Source organism: Rutidosis leptorrhynchoides, chromosome 11 (assembly GCF_046630445.1).
Source record: "Rutidosis leptorrhynchoides isolate AG116_Rl617_1_P2 chromosome 11, CSIRO_AGI_Rlap_v1, whole genome shotgun sequence".
NCBI lineage: Eukaryota > Viridiplantae > Streptophyta > Magnoliopsida > Asterales > Asteraceae > Rutidosis > Rutidosis leptorrhynchoides.
In genome coordinates, this window is record NC_092343.1 from 221872945 (window position 1) to 221887962 (window position 15018).

The window sequence follows — 15018 nt, forward strand, 5'->3', positions numbered from 1 at the left end:
CTAGGCAAATCCCACATCGCCCACGAACATGAGTGATCATGGGATTATAAGGTAATACTCACGCTTAAATGACACAACGCGTTTTGGGACCACAGGCAGAGCAGATGTGTGAGTACGCTGCAGTTAAGCGTGCTCGGGTGAGAGCACTACCAGGATGGGTGACCTTCTGGGAAAGTGCTTCTCGTGTGTGGTCGCCAAGAAAAAGCCGTGCGCCTGAGGGCAAAGCGGACAATATTGTGGTCATATTAAGCTGGGGTGTTACTGAATGGTATCAGAGCCACTCATGTGCCGTTGGGGGTGGTGGGACAAACCTCATCGAGGACGATGAGTCCCTAAGGGGGTGAATGTAACACCCTAGGCAAATCCCACATCGCCCACGAATATGAGTGATCATGGGATTATAAGGTAATACTCACGCTTAAATGACACAACGCGTTTTGGGACCACAGGCAGAGCAGATGTGTGAGTACGCTGCAGTTAAGCGTGCTCGGGTGAGAGCACTACCAGGATGGGTGACCTTCTGGGAAAGTGCTTCTGGTGTGTGGTCGCCAAGAAAAAGCCGTGCGCCTGAGGGCAAAGCGGACAATATTGTGGTCATATTAAGCTGGGGTGTTACTGAATGGTATCAGAGCCACTCATGTGCCGTTGGGGGTGGTGGGACAAACCTCATCGAGGACGATGAGTCCCTAAGGGGGGTGAATGTAACACCCTAGGCAAATCCCACATCGCCCACGAATATGAGTGATCATGGGATTATAAGGTAATACTCACGCTTAAATGACACAACGCGTTTTGGGACCACAGGCAGAGCAGATGTGTGAGTACGCTGCAGTTAAGCGTGCTCGGGTGAGAGCACTACCAGGATGGGTGACCTTCTGGGAAAGTGCTTCTCGTGTGTGGTCGCCAAGAAAAAGCCGTGCGCCTGAGGGCAAAGCGGACAATATTGTGGTCATATTAAGCTGGGGTGTTACTTTAATATACTTAATGATATGTTTACTTATCATAGTATCATGTTAACTATATATATATATATATATATATATATATATATATATATATATATATATATATATATATATATATATATATATATATATATATATATATATATATATATATATATATATATCCATATATATGTCATCATATAGTTTTTACAAGTTTTAACGTTCGTGAATCACCGGTCAACTTGGGTGGTCAATTGTCTATATGAAACATATTTCAATTAATCAATTCTTAACAATTTTGATTGCTTAACATGTTGAAAACATTTAATCATGTAAATATCAATCTCAATTAATATATATAAACATGGAAAAGTTCGGGTCACTACAGCATAAACAATGTTAGACCAAGGGCTCGAAGATGAATTTCGGCCAAAACCTCCATTCACTTCAAGACCCCCATTAGATCCGTAAATGCTTCGAATAACTTTATTCCAAAACGCATTGGTTTCGGTTTTGAACCTCCACCACCACTTTCCTAATAATGCTAAGTTTTTGCTTTTAAGTGATTTTATATTTAGGCCTCCTTCTTCATGAGGAAGAAGGATTTTTTCCCATTTAACCCAAGATAATTTGTTGTTTGAACCCGACCCGCCCCAAAAAAATGTACGCCTCACACTCTCGAGATTTTTTATGACACAAGGCGGGGCAAGAAAAAGCGAGAAGTAGTACAATGGTAGACTAGTAAGAACCGACTTAATTAAAGTTAATCGACCTCCGAAGGACACCGTTCTAGCTTTCCAATTCGATAACCTTTTATTGAACTTGTCGAAAACTGCGGACCAAGAACCAATCTTCTTCATATTCCCACCAACCGGAAGGCCAAGGTAAATAAAAGGTAACGATCTGGATTGACACGAAAACCGAGAAGCCAATTTTTCCACTTCAGTGGGTGAGAGCCCTACCCCATAACGATGACTTTTATTATAGTTTACCTTTAGGCCCGATGCTCGTTCAAAACATTTCAATAGATACATAAGGTTTCTCAAATTTCCATTGCTCCATTCTCCGAAAAAAACCGTATCATCCGCGTATTGAAGATGTGATACCAACACCTTATCCCTACCCACTTCAATTCCTTTGTAAAGACCTTTTTCAACCACTGCTTTTGTTAAAATGTTTAGACCCTCCGCTGCAAGTATAAAAAGGAATGGCGATAATGGATCCCCTTGTCTAACTCCTCTTCCATGGTTAAATTCCTTCGAGGGTGACCCGTTGATTAACTCCGAAATTGAGGCCGATTTTAAGCACCCGAGAATCAACTTCCTCCACTTGAGACCAAACCCCATGCATTGCATGATTTCCATTAAATAATCCCAGCTAAGGCAATCAAAAGACTTTTCGAAGTCTACTTTAAAAATCATCCCGTGTTTATGTGATTGTTTCAAAAATTCAACAACTTCATTAGCCACTAGCACTCCATCAAGAATGAATCTTCCTTTTAAAAACGCGCTTTGCTCCAACCCGATGACATGAGGTATTACTTTCCTGAGTCGATTTGAAAGTAGCTTCGCGACTATTTTATAAAAGCTTCCAATAAGACTAATGGGTCTATAATCTCCGAATCCCATCGGATCTTGCTTTTTCGGAATTAGAGACACAAACGAAGCGTTACAACCATTGGAGAATTCACCGTGACTCCAAAACCATTGAATGGCATCTACTAAATCATTTTTGATGATGTGCCAAAACTTCTTGTAAAAACCCATATTGAAACCGTCCGGCCCAGGAGCTTTCGTGCTTCCACAACCCTTAATTGCTTCCCAAATTTCTTCCTCCAAGAAGGGACATTCTAACCGATTTGCCTCATCAGATGATATAACCTCATATCTCAAGTCTTCAAGACTTGCACGAACCAAGTCTTGCTCAGCAAATTGTGCCTTGAAGTGTCGTCGAGCTTCCTCTTTTATTACATTAGGATCTTCACACCATTCCCCATTTATGCTAATACCCCTGATATTGCATTTATTGAATTTTCGACGCATTACGGCGTGAAAATATTTCGAGTTTTCATCACCTTCGGATATCCACTTAATTCGCGCTTTTTGTTTAAGCATGTTAGATTTAACCCTATTTTTTTCCATCCATTTATTTCTCAATTCCATCCACTTACTTTGTTCCACTTCGCTCAGTCCCCCAAGTTCTGCTTTTAATTCTAGCTCAGTAGTGGTCTTCTTTAAAAGTTCGATTTCAGAATCTAAAGAGCCAAATTGTAGCCTGCTCCAGTCCTTTAGTGCCATTTTTACCCGTTTTAATTTATTGCGGAATATGCAGTCCTTACGGCTACCAAGAATCTGATCGCTCCAAGCCTGAGATATAACAGTATCTACGCCTTCGGTATTCAGCCATTCGTCAAAAACCTTGAACGGTTTTGGGCCAAAGTCGATGATTTTATCTTGTAAAATGATAGGATAGTGGTCCGAGCGGTCCCTATCCAAAGCCACAGTACACAGGTCTTTCCAAATCAGCGAAAAATTCATCGAGACTAAAAACCTGTCGAGTTTGCTCATCTTGATACCATCATCACTTATACGAGTGAATCTTCGACCACCTAATGGGACCTCCAATAATTGATTCTTCTCAATGAACTCGTTAAATCTTTTGGCTCTATACTCTACAAATTCACAATTAAATCTTTCTGACTCGTTCCTTACTTCATTAAAATCACCACATAGGATCCACGAGACGTTATCCCTAATATCGATAAAAAGCCTATCTAAGAGATCCCACATCCTTCTTTTTTTTTTGCATCGTCATGTGGCCCGTACACGTTTATGATGATCGATTCTGCACCCAACGATTTCCATTTACCTCTAACCGCAATAAAGAATTCCCCAATTAGTTCTGCGGTGGCTTCAAACACATTAGAATCCCATACTAGTAACTGTCCTCCCGATTTACCTTCCTTAGGTTTCTGAATGTACCCACAATCTGCCGAACCCCACAGTGAAGAAACCCAACTATCACTAACCTGGCGACATTTAGTCTCTTGGAGTGCCAGCATCGAAGGCCTTTCTTTGAAAGACATATGAAGATGTACAATCAAAAGTTGTACGTCACGTGAAAAATTATACTGTACAAAAATAATAAACATAGCGAAATAACATAAAATGTGACACATACCTTGGAGTTGAGCTGTAGCAGGAATTTACACAAAGTAATAGGTGTCTAATAACGTGTAGACATAGTAATAGTGATACCTACCAATATAGAAAATACAGAAGAATTTAAAACTTTTTTTTATATAAACCTCATTCTCTGATTTGCCTTGCCATCTCTAAGTAGCTTGCGTTCTTTCGCATGAACAGATTCAGGGCTGCCGCTGGCGCACTTCTCCTAAATATTGCCCATTTATTCTGGAATAATCTTTTTAAGACAATTTTACATATTACATGTGTTAATAATTAGGGATATTTTTCACATGAATATAAAACGGTTAAAGAGTTACTTGTGAGATCAGACACATTATCATCATGTGACAATGAGATGACAGTATTATTACATCAAACAATCCCGAACATAAGATTAACAACTGCAGCTTCCCATGAATAATCTCAAATCTTATTATCCTATATAGTACTATTAGGTCACCGTTTCTGTGTTTGTTTGTAACCATACCTGGAAATATAGCAATTTCATGTAATTAGTGTATATAGCCTACCTCTCCATTGTACTAAAAATTATTTAACTCAATAAATAAATAGGTTTTTCACTTTATGAATTATTAAATATATTAGTAGTTTATAACATGCTATTAGAGCTCCGATGTTTCTCTTACATCAAAACACACAACTGAGCTACAATAATTTATCAAGAAAAGTGACAGGCCACATCAAAAGACGGCAGGTCAGATCAAATTAATCACAATAACCGGAATAATCAAACAAACACCCAAACCACAATACACCATCACGCTACCATCACTTGGGACATCATTATAAAACTAAAACGGATCATTCATGTCAAAAAAATAAATGAACTATAACAACCAGATTTGGTCAAAAGCAGCTTTAAAAAGATTGATATATCGATTTATGAAATAGATGTGATATCACATTCCCATTACATAACTCTATTTTTCAAAGGATCTCCATTATTTTCCATCTTTAAATCTATTGATTTTTTCAATATAAAGATGTAATACTAATTTCATTCGTGTTTTTGAAACAAATGAAATAAATTTAATGAGCCCTAAACCTAATATGAGTTGTAATTAATGGTATTAATTTAAAAACATGGGGTAATGAAATCAAACCTAAATAATAAAGAACTTAGAGATTCAAGATAATGTTGAGATTACGTTGAGCAGATAATAACAAAAATCACACATGCAAATTATAAATTGAGATTTGTGATATGTTCTTCCTCGATTAATGAGTAAAGGAATTGAATTCAATAGAATTCACTTTACTGAATAGTCAAGATTACAGAATTAAAGAGAGAAGAAGCTGTATTAAAACACATATTTAAACACATACAATTCATTAGCTACCTAATGAACTAACTAAGTATTTATACTACCATAAGCTAATGTTAACCAAACTTATTTAACATAACTGCCACCATCATGTGCTTGACACATGTCTACAATTTGACCCATAACAATCCTTCTTCCTTGAAAACATTCTTGCCCTCAAGAATGTAAAAAGAAACAGCAACTTCACTAGTCATATCAACTTCAATAGTTTGACCAACTTTACATTCCATGTTCATAGCCCATTGGGTATCTTTCCAATGCAAATGTATCTTCTTTTTCCATGATTCAAACTCTGTCAATGACACCAATAACCCAACACACTCACCAAATCTTACCTGATGGTCTAACCTGAGACTCAGCAGTACAATTCCCCAAACTGATGTCAACGTCATATTTGTTTCTCTTGTTTCCTCTTGTTTGGTTTGCGTATAAACAACCAAAGCAACGTGAAAAAAAATATTGTTTGTATCCTAAATGATACCCACCATAAAGATTCAATCTTGGCTTTATAAACCCCATTAAGACTCAGCAGTACAATTCCCATATTTTCCATCAATAAGTTTATCACCTCAAGAGGCCCATGAGTAGGTTCTTTAAACCCAAAAAAACATCCAATATAGCCTAAAAAGAGACCCCAAATTTGAAAGCATTATCCTTTTCTTTTTAAGCCATTTTCCGTATGTCAAAATTCACTTTCTTTTTATACCATTTCCACTCTTGAAACATTTCCAGAATAAAAAATGTTTCTTTATTAGAAGTGTTGTTGACCATCACATGATAAACAATTTCTTCAGTTTCATCGTTAAACTATCCAATTGAATTTCTAACTTGATCCACTCGAACCCTCTTTGCGTAGCCAATATCAGTTATTACTTGCAAGAATTTATGTACCTGATTAATCTCTAAAGATTAAGATTGGGAATTACTCAGCTGCACATCTTGCGTACCATAGTTCTGATTCCCATCACGAATTCGAACAGCTCTATTAGCAGGTTCTTCATACCAACTATCAGATTCACACAATCTTGAATACGCCAAAGGATTCGGGTTGGGGCAAATAGCATTTATATATTCATCTTTTAAGTCATTAGTAACCACGACTATATCCTTGGTATCTTCTTTCACCAGTATCGGGTCAAACTCATGTTGGTTAACTTCTTCAGCCGTTTCATTGATACCAGCACCAACAACAGCAATAGCAAACTCAATTTGATCATCTTTATCACCCTTCTCACAAATATTAGTAACAACACCATGTAAATCATTGCTAGCTATATTATTGTTGTTCTCTACAAAACTTGAATTTTTAGCCCTTAAAGAAGGTACTGATTTCAGACAACGGATGTTTACCAATTCTCCTGGCTTACAAGAATTGACCAAACAATCAAAATTGCCATTATTCACTTCACTTGAATGATCAGAAATATGTAGAAATGAGGAACTAGTTCGTTTCTTGATGACATTGTTGATATCTTCTTGCACCCTAGCCAAACAACAAGCATCATGAAGGGTTTTGGGTTTGAAGATACTAACACCTTTCATGATTTCTGGTTGCAACCCCCAAATGAAGATATCAATGACATATGATTCATCTATACCCCTGTTTTTGAACAAAGAACTAAATGTTTCATCATACTCTTGAACTGAACCATCTTGTTTAAGGGAACTGTTATTTGACATTTTATCAAACAGCTTGTTTGCATGATCGATTTTCACTAGGTTTGCTTTTCTATCACTAGTATCAACCAATACACTTCTTGAACTGCTAGAAACTTGCGAGGAAAACCTAGATTCTTCAACATCACAATCCGGAATTTGAAGAGATTGAACATTACCTTGTTTCCTTCCGGTCAATTATTGCATTCCAGCCGTTAACAACTCTTGTTCAACCACCATCAGCAACTAACGTATTCAACAATTCAATCAATTGTTCCTCTGTGCTTTTGTTCATTGTTAAACTTTCTGGTGTCATCTCCATCATAACCCGTCGTATTTATCAATGAATAAAAATGAGTAATGGAATTGAATTAAATAGAATTGACTTTACTGAATAGTCAAGATTACAGAATTAAAGAGAGAAGAAGCTGTTTTTAAACACATACAATTCATTAGCTACCTACTATTAATGAACTAACTAAGTATTTATACTACCATAAGCTAATGTTAACCAAACTTATTTAACATAACTACCACCATCATGTGCTTGGTACATGTCTACAATTTGACCCATAACAATTTGTAGATGAAAGCAACGAACCCTAAATTATCGGGGTAGAAATTATAGAGTTTGAAGTTGGTAGCAATCAATCTTGCATATCCGACAACCACAAATCAGGGACGCTGATGAGATAGTTAATACGCCTGACAAAAAAGCCAATAGTAAAGAGTTAAACCCTAATATGTAATCTCAAATAACGATCAAGGGTAAAAGATTAAAATGAACACCCAAATCTCAAATTCTTATATCGCAAAAGGACTACGATATGCATATACCAGAGTTAGAGTTCAATTACTATTAAGACCAAATTAAGTCATCATTTTAAGCCCTCTTGATATCAAGTAACAAACTCATGAACCAACCTACACCTACAATAGCCTTAAAATAAAATGATATACGTCACGACCCCCGTCTCGACTTCCCGTAACGTCAACAGCGGAAACATAAATTTTATTACATCATGGTCTCTGTTTTTAGTTTTGGTATATCGTGGTTACAAAAGTACATATACAAACATAGTACAAATATAAATACGTCATAATCTAGCCTATCAATACTAGATTTAAACAAAAGACGTTTTTAGACTCCACGATGCCCGACCTGAAAATGCTCCAAAAGCTAAGTACCTGAGAAAAATACTTAAAAATGTCAATATAAATATTGGCGAGTTCATAGGTTTTGTTATAATGCATAGTTAATGGACCTCAAGATTTCAAGTATAAAAACAGTTGAAAAGCTATTCTAGTTTATGAGCTTTCGATATCGAACGTTAACGTAATAGTACCCGAAAACAAGCGTCACTTAAGGTTTAAGTGCATATGGTCGAAGGTTATGCATCCGATAGCCTATAAGGCCTATCCTGATGTGAAGAGTCATCATCAAATAGATCTATTCATAGTATTTGCGTTCGCCAAACCAGTAATTAATGATATTAAAATCGGGCTTTCAAAAATTGACCTTTGTTACTCAAACATAGAATATAGTTATATGTACTTGATTCCAATATGTAAAACAGTAAATAAGTATTATCTCATCCCAAATGTATAAAAGATTGATTGAAAATGGGACTACGAACTCACGATTGATGCGGTGCAAAGCGTACACGGTATCCAGTTAGATTGTGTGCGGTTACCTAATGAATATTTATAAGGTGAGAGGTTATAATATCTAATATAGTATTTAGGTTAGGTCTAAGATCAATTTCCTAAGTGATCTTACATGTCAATTTCGATTCTCGGTTTAAAGGGTTACATAGTTCATAATTTTAAGTGTTGACAGTTTTGACTAGTTTTACCATAACTTTAGCCTAGGTGTTTCTATCAATCTAGACATCCATTTAAGATGATATTACTACCTCTGGAAAGCACTTTTAGTATAATTTCCAACCATGTAAGGTTAGCTTCTAAAATCAAAATAAAAGTTGGTCAAAAAATCACTCTTTTACAAGTGTGCAAAACATTTCAGATTTACACTATAAGTTCCTAGGAAAGTTTAAAAATAGCAAAATACATTTGTTTGACTCAATATTTTTACAGAGAGCTTAGGACATATAAAAGTACTCATTTTCAAAAGTAGTCACCTCCAGGACTTCATTAACCTAGTTTTTAGAGACGAAGTTTTAGACTAAAATCTGACTACAACAAAATTTTATGTCAACTTGTTGGGACTATTTCTCAATGATTCCTTACTGGTTTTTGGTATTTCAACTTGTAGTGTTTTCCTTATTATGTCTAATTTTCAAATCAAAAGCCTATATTTCAAGATCTATCTTATAATTTGATTTATGCATGATTTTTGAACTCTTGGTCAGATTGCTTCAAATCTGAACCTTGGCTCACCAAATAAAAATGAAAAATGACTTTTTATTTGAAATAAATCATGAAAACTTTACTGGAAGTCAGGAACATATATATGAACATCATACTAAAAGATGAGTTCCTGAGACCAATCATAAGTTGGTTTTTAGGTCACGAACTTCAAGTAAAAATTTTGGACAGCTTAAAGATAAAATTGTTTTATGTAGGTAACCACTTTAATTCTTAGTTTAGGTTCATTTTAAGACATAGGACATGTATAGAACTTAAGGTTACTGTTCTAATATCATGATCATGGTTAGCTATATAGTCATCATTGAGTGATTAAACACTCTAGATCAAACAATTACACCATGAATACTTTTGAATATAGCTAGACAAGATGAATAGAATTAAAGTATGTTGTTATACCTTGAAGAGATTTGATCTTATGGCTTCAAGGGGATGATAATGATGGTGATCTAGATCTAGAAATGGAAGTGAATGTGTATGAGTAAGTGATCAAGGAAGTGAAGAAAGATCAAGAGATGGATTATATAGTGGAGGTGGTGGTGGACGTGGCAAAGGAAGGAGGAAGGAGGGGAGTGACTCATGATCTTGCCATTAATGTTCATGCAAAGCTAAATGATGATGTTTTGCATAGAGTTTTGCTTAAGGAGTAAGTGTTGTATGGTGTATGATGATGATGATGATGGCATTTTTTTGATGATGATGATGATGGGAGATATTTTGTCAATTTTTGGTCCTTAAATGTACATGTACTTGTAATGTATAATCTAAGGTGTTAATTTGTATGTTTAAGGTTTAGGAAATAAGGTAAGATTAGGTTCTAATCAAGATAGGTTAAGGTTGGTTAAGTGAAAGAAATGGCTAAATACAAAGTGATCAAGATTAGTTGTGAAAATGATTAAGTGTAGAAAAAGTTTTAACTTATGATTTAATGTCCAAGTAAATTAGTTACAAGTCTTTAACCTAAATACTTGGTTAATAAGTTACCTAATTAAGTTATTATTTATATAGGTTATGGTGATAAGCTAGGGTTTCAGAACATTGTGCAAGATGTGTGAGACAACACTTAGAAAAGTAAAACCTAAATGCAACCTTAGAGTTATACAAACCCTCAAATAGACCAAGACATAAATTATTAAGTTTACTCGTCAAGTTGGAAATTGTAACTTAAAGAAGTCAAACTAGACAACTTAAAAGCTAGAGTTGTGACATTACCTACTAGTTAAGAAAATTTCGTCCTCGAAATTTAAGAGGTACTTTGATTATCGAACAGATGAGGATATTTCTGTCTTATATGGTCCTCACGTTCCCACATGAACTCTAGACCTCTCTGGGAATTCCAACGAACTTTAACAATCGGAATCCTACTATGCTTCAATTTCTTCACCTCACGATCCATCACTTCTACTGGTTCCTCGACAAAATGAAACTCGTCGTCGATACTTAGTTCTTTCAAAGGAATCACTAAATTCTCATCCGACAAAAACTTCTTCAAGTTCAAAACATGAAAAGCATTATGAATACCACTAAGCTCTTGTGGTAGTTTCAATCTATATACAACCGGACCAATCCTTTCAATAACTTCAAAAGGTCCTACATATCTCGGGCTCAGCTTTCCTCGCTTCCCAATCCTTATTACTCCTTTCCATGGAGAAACTTTAAGCATGACTCTATCACCCACTTGAAATTCCAAAGATTTTCTTCGAACATGGGCATAGCACTTCTGCCTACTTCTTGCCGTCTTTAATCTTTCTCGAATCTGAAAGATCTTCTAGGCTGTCTCATGGATACTCTCTGGTCTTGTCAATTGTAAATCACTAATCTCACTCCAACACAATGGTGATCTACATTTTCTTCCATACAAAGCTTCAAATGGTGCAGCCTTAATACTCAAATGAGAACTGTTGTTATATGAAAATTCGGCTAAGAGTAAATATTGATCCCATCTATTTCCAAAATCAATTACACATGCTCGGAGCATGTCTTCAAATGTCAGAATAGTTCTCTCACTCTGCCCATCAGTTTAGGGATGATAAGCTGTACTCATGTCCAAACGATTACCTACGGATTTTTGCAATGATTGCAAAATCTTGACGTAAATCTGCTATCTCAGTCGGAGATAATAGAAACTGGGACTCCATGTCTAGAGACAACTCCTTGATATACAAGCTTGCCAACTTTTCCATTTTGTCGGTTTCTTTCAATGGTAAGAAATGTGCAGATTTCGTAAGTCGATCCACTATTACCCAAATAGTGTCATAACCCTTTGCAGTCTTCGGTAATTTCGTAATGAAATCCATTGTAATTCCTTCCTATTTCCATTCGGAATCTCAGGTTGTTGCAATAACCCTGATGGTTTCTGATTTTCAGCCTTGACCTTCGAACATGTCAAGCATTTACCTATATAAGTTGCAATCTCAGCCTTCATGTTCGACCACCAATAAAATTCCTTTAGGTCATGATACATTTTCCCATACCCTGGATGAATTGAATATCTCGTCTTGTGTGCTTCATTTATTACAAGCTCTCTCAATCCACCAACCTTTGGAATCCAAATTTTGTTTGCAAAATATCGGGTTCCGTCACTCTTAACCTAAACTTCTTATCTTTCTCACTAATTCCTTCATTTTTTCACGTTCTCTTCCTTCATAGCCTCCATTTGTGCATCTTGAATAATAGATATAAGGTTTGTCTGAATAGTCATATTCAATGACTTAACTCTCAGAGGCTTAACCCTTTCTTTGAAACTCAATGCATCAACTACAATGTTTGCTTTCCCTGGATGATATCGAATATCACAATCGTAATCGTTTATAAGCTCTACCCAACGTTTTTGTCGCATGTTTAATTGTTTTTGATCGAAAATATTCTGAAGACTCTTGTGATCCGTATATATGGTACACTTAGTTCCATATAAATAATGTCTCCAAATTTTCAATGCAAACACAACAACTCCTAACTCCAAATCATGAGTTGTATAATTCTGCTCATGGTTCTTCAGTTGACGAGATACATACGCAATGACCTTCTGTCGTTGCATTAAAACACATCCTAACCCTTGTCGAGACGCATCACAATAAACTAGAAAATCTTCATTTCCATCTGGTAGTGATAGTATTGGTGCAGTTGTTAACTTCTGTTTCAACATTTGAAAAGCAGATTCCTATTATGAGGACCATTCAAATTTCTTATCCTTGTGCGTTAACACAGTTAATGGTCATGCTCTCTTGGAGAAATTCTGAATAAATCTTCTATAATCTCCAGCAAGTCCTAAAAATTGACGAATTTGAGATGGGTTCTTAGGGACTTCCCAATTCTTAATAGCCTCAATCTTTGTAGGATCAACATGGGTACCTTCTCTATTAACCACATGTCCCAAAAATTGGACTGAATCAAGCCAAAAACCACACTTCGAAAATTTAGCATATAACTGCTCTCTTTCCAAAAGTTGCAAAACTAATCTCAAATGTTGCTCGTTCTCATCCTTATCCTTGGAGTAGATCAAAATATCATCGATAAACACTATGATAAATTTATCTAGATACAGCTTGCACACTCTGTTCATCAGATCCATAAATACTACAGGGGCGTTGGTTAAACCAAACGGCATCACCAAAAATTCATAATGGCTATAACGTGTTTTGAACACTGTTTTAGGCACATTGTCCTCTTTGACTCTCAATTGGTGGTACCCTGATCTGAGGTCAATCTTGGAGTATACACTTGACCCTTGCAGTTGGTTAAATAGATCGTCTATCCTTGGTAGCGGGTAACGATTCTTGATTGTAAGCTTATTCAACTCTCGATAGTCAATACATAATCTGAAAGTTTCATCCTTCTTCTTGACAAAGAAAATTTGGAGCACCCCACGGAGAAACACTAGGTCGAATAAATCCCTTATCTAATAATTCTTGAAGTTGATTTGACAATTCCTGTAGTTCTGAAGGAGCTAACCGATAAGGCGATTTAGCAACTGGCGCGGCTCCTGGAATTAAATCAATTTGGAATTCAACTTGCCTATGCGGAGGTAGACCTGGAAAATCTTCTGGAAATACATGAGGAAATTCTCGAACAACTGGAACATTCTCCAATCCAACCTCTTTGGTTTTGAGTTCTTTCACATGCACGAGAATGGAAGGATATCCCTTCTTTAGATATCTTCGAGCTCTCATACAACATATAATATTAAGGTTCACCTTGCTCTTATCTCCTTGGATTACTAATTCCTCACCACTCTCAAGAGGTATACGAATAGATTTTTCCGCACAATTAATGTCCACACAATTCTTAGACAACCAGTCCATACAAATAACAACATCGAAACTTCCTAACTCAACGGGCATTAAATCAACTTCAAATAGATCGTTTGAAAAATTTAAGACACAACCTCGCATAATTTTATCTACTTTCATCAACTTACCATTTGCCAATTCTACAGCATATCTAGTGTTTAAGGCAGTTAAAGGCCTATTAATCGTAACACTAAAATTCTTAGCTATAAAACTTTTATCTGCTCCGGTATCGAATAAAATAGATGCTAAATGATTATCAAGGAGGAACGTACCCGTGACTAATTCTGGGTCCTCACGAGCTTCTTTCGTTGAGATCTGAAAAGCTCGGCCCTTAGCCGTTTCACCCTTCTTTTCCTTAGGACATTCTTTCTTGAAATGCCCCGCTTGTCCACATCTAAAACAAACATTCTGATTGTTCTTATCGCTTTTATCATTCCCTGATAAACGAACTCTACAATCTTTTGCGAGATGTCCTTGCTTCTTGCGCATCGATAACAAACTACAGTACAAACACCAAAATGATGTTTCGTGCACCTGCTGCAGTAGGGTTTCTTTCCTGCATACTTACTATTCGAACTCTCAACTTTGGTAGTTCCTTGCTTCTTGGAATTACCTTCTTGGTTCCCATCTCACTTACGCTTCTCAGTCGTAATCTTCACATCCATCTTAACATTGATTGGTTGACGTCGCACTACTTGCGCCATCAAACCATGCGCTATACAAATAGAACTCTGGATCGTTTCTGGTTTTGATGACATAACATTTCCTTGAATGTCTTCTGACAATTCCCAAATATATCTCTCAATTCTCTTATATTCGGGAGTGACCATGGTTGGGCACATTAAAGCTAACTTAATGAATTGATTAGTATATCTTGCGATAGCAGTTCCTTCCAACTTTAAGTTCCACAACTTGGTTTCTAGCCTTTGAATCACATTCCTTGGGCAATACTCATCAATCATTTGCTTCTTGAATTCTTCACATGGAGTATTATATGCAACATCAATACCCACAGACTTAGCAAAAGAATTCCACCAGGTTAAGGCTCCATCCGAAAGAGAACATGATACGAACTTCACTCGATCATTGTCTGCGCACTCACTAATTTTAAATACCGATTCTAGTTTTTCAAGCCATCTCATTAACCCTATGGGTCCTTCCATTCCTGAAAAACTCTGGGCTTGCAACCCATAAATGCCTTGTA

At 36.3% G+C, this 15018-nt stretch overlaps 2 protein-coding genes across 2 annotated transcripts; both read right to left on the bottom strand.

Annotated features, from left to right (window-relative positions):
• Positions 1 to 5457: 5457 nt before the first annotated feature.
• LOC139877458 (uncharacterized) lies at positions 5458 to 8032 on the bottom strand. The gene is made up of 2 exons (XM_071864886.1): positions 7975 to 8032; positions 5458 to 7842 (listed from the first exon to the last, which is right to left on the bottom strand). Exon 2 carries the CDS (start codon positions 7159 to 7161, stop codon positions 6391 to 6393), a length of 771 nt encoding a protein of 256 aa, XP_071720987.1. The 5' UTR covers positions 7162 to 7842; positions 7975 to 8032; the 3' UTR covers positions 5458 to 6390.
• Positions 8033 to 10768: 2736 nt separating this feature from the next.
• Positions 10769 to 11708, bottom strand: LOC139875413 (uncharacterized). The gene is made up of 2 exons (XM_071862750.1): positions 11584 to 11708; positions 10769 to 11072 (listed from the first exon to the last, which is right to left on the bottom strand). Exons 1-2 carry the CDS (start codon positions 11706 to 11708, stop codon positions 10769 to 10771), a joined length of 429 nt encoding a protein of 142 aa, XP_071718851.1.
• Positions 11709 to 15018: the final 3310 nt, after the last annotated feature.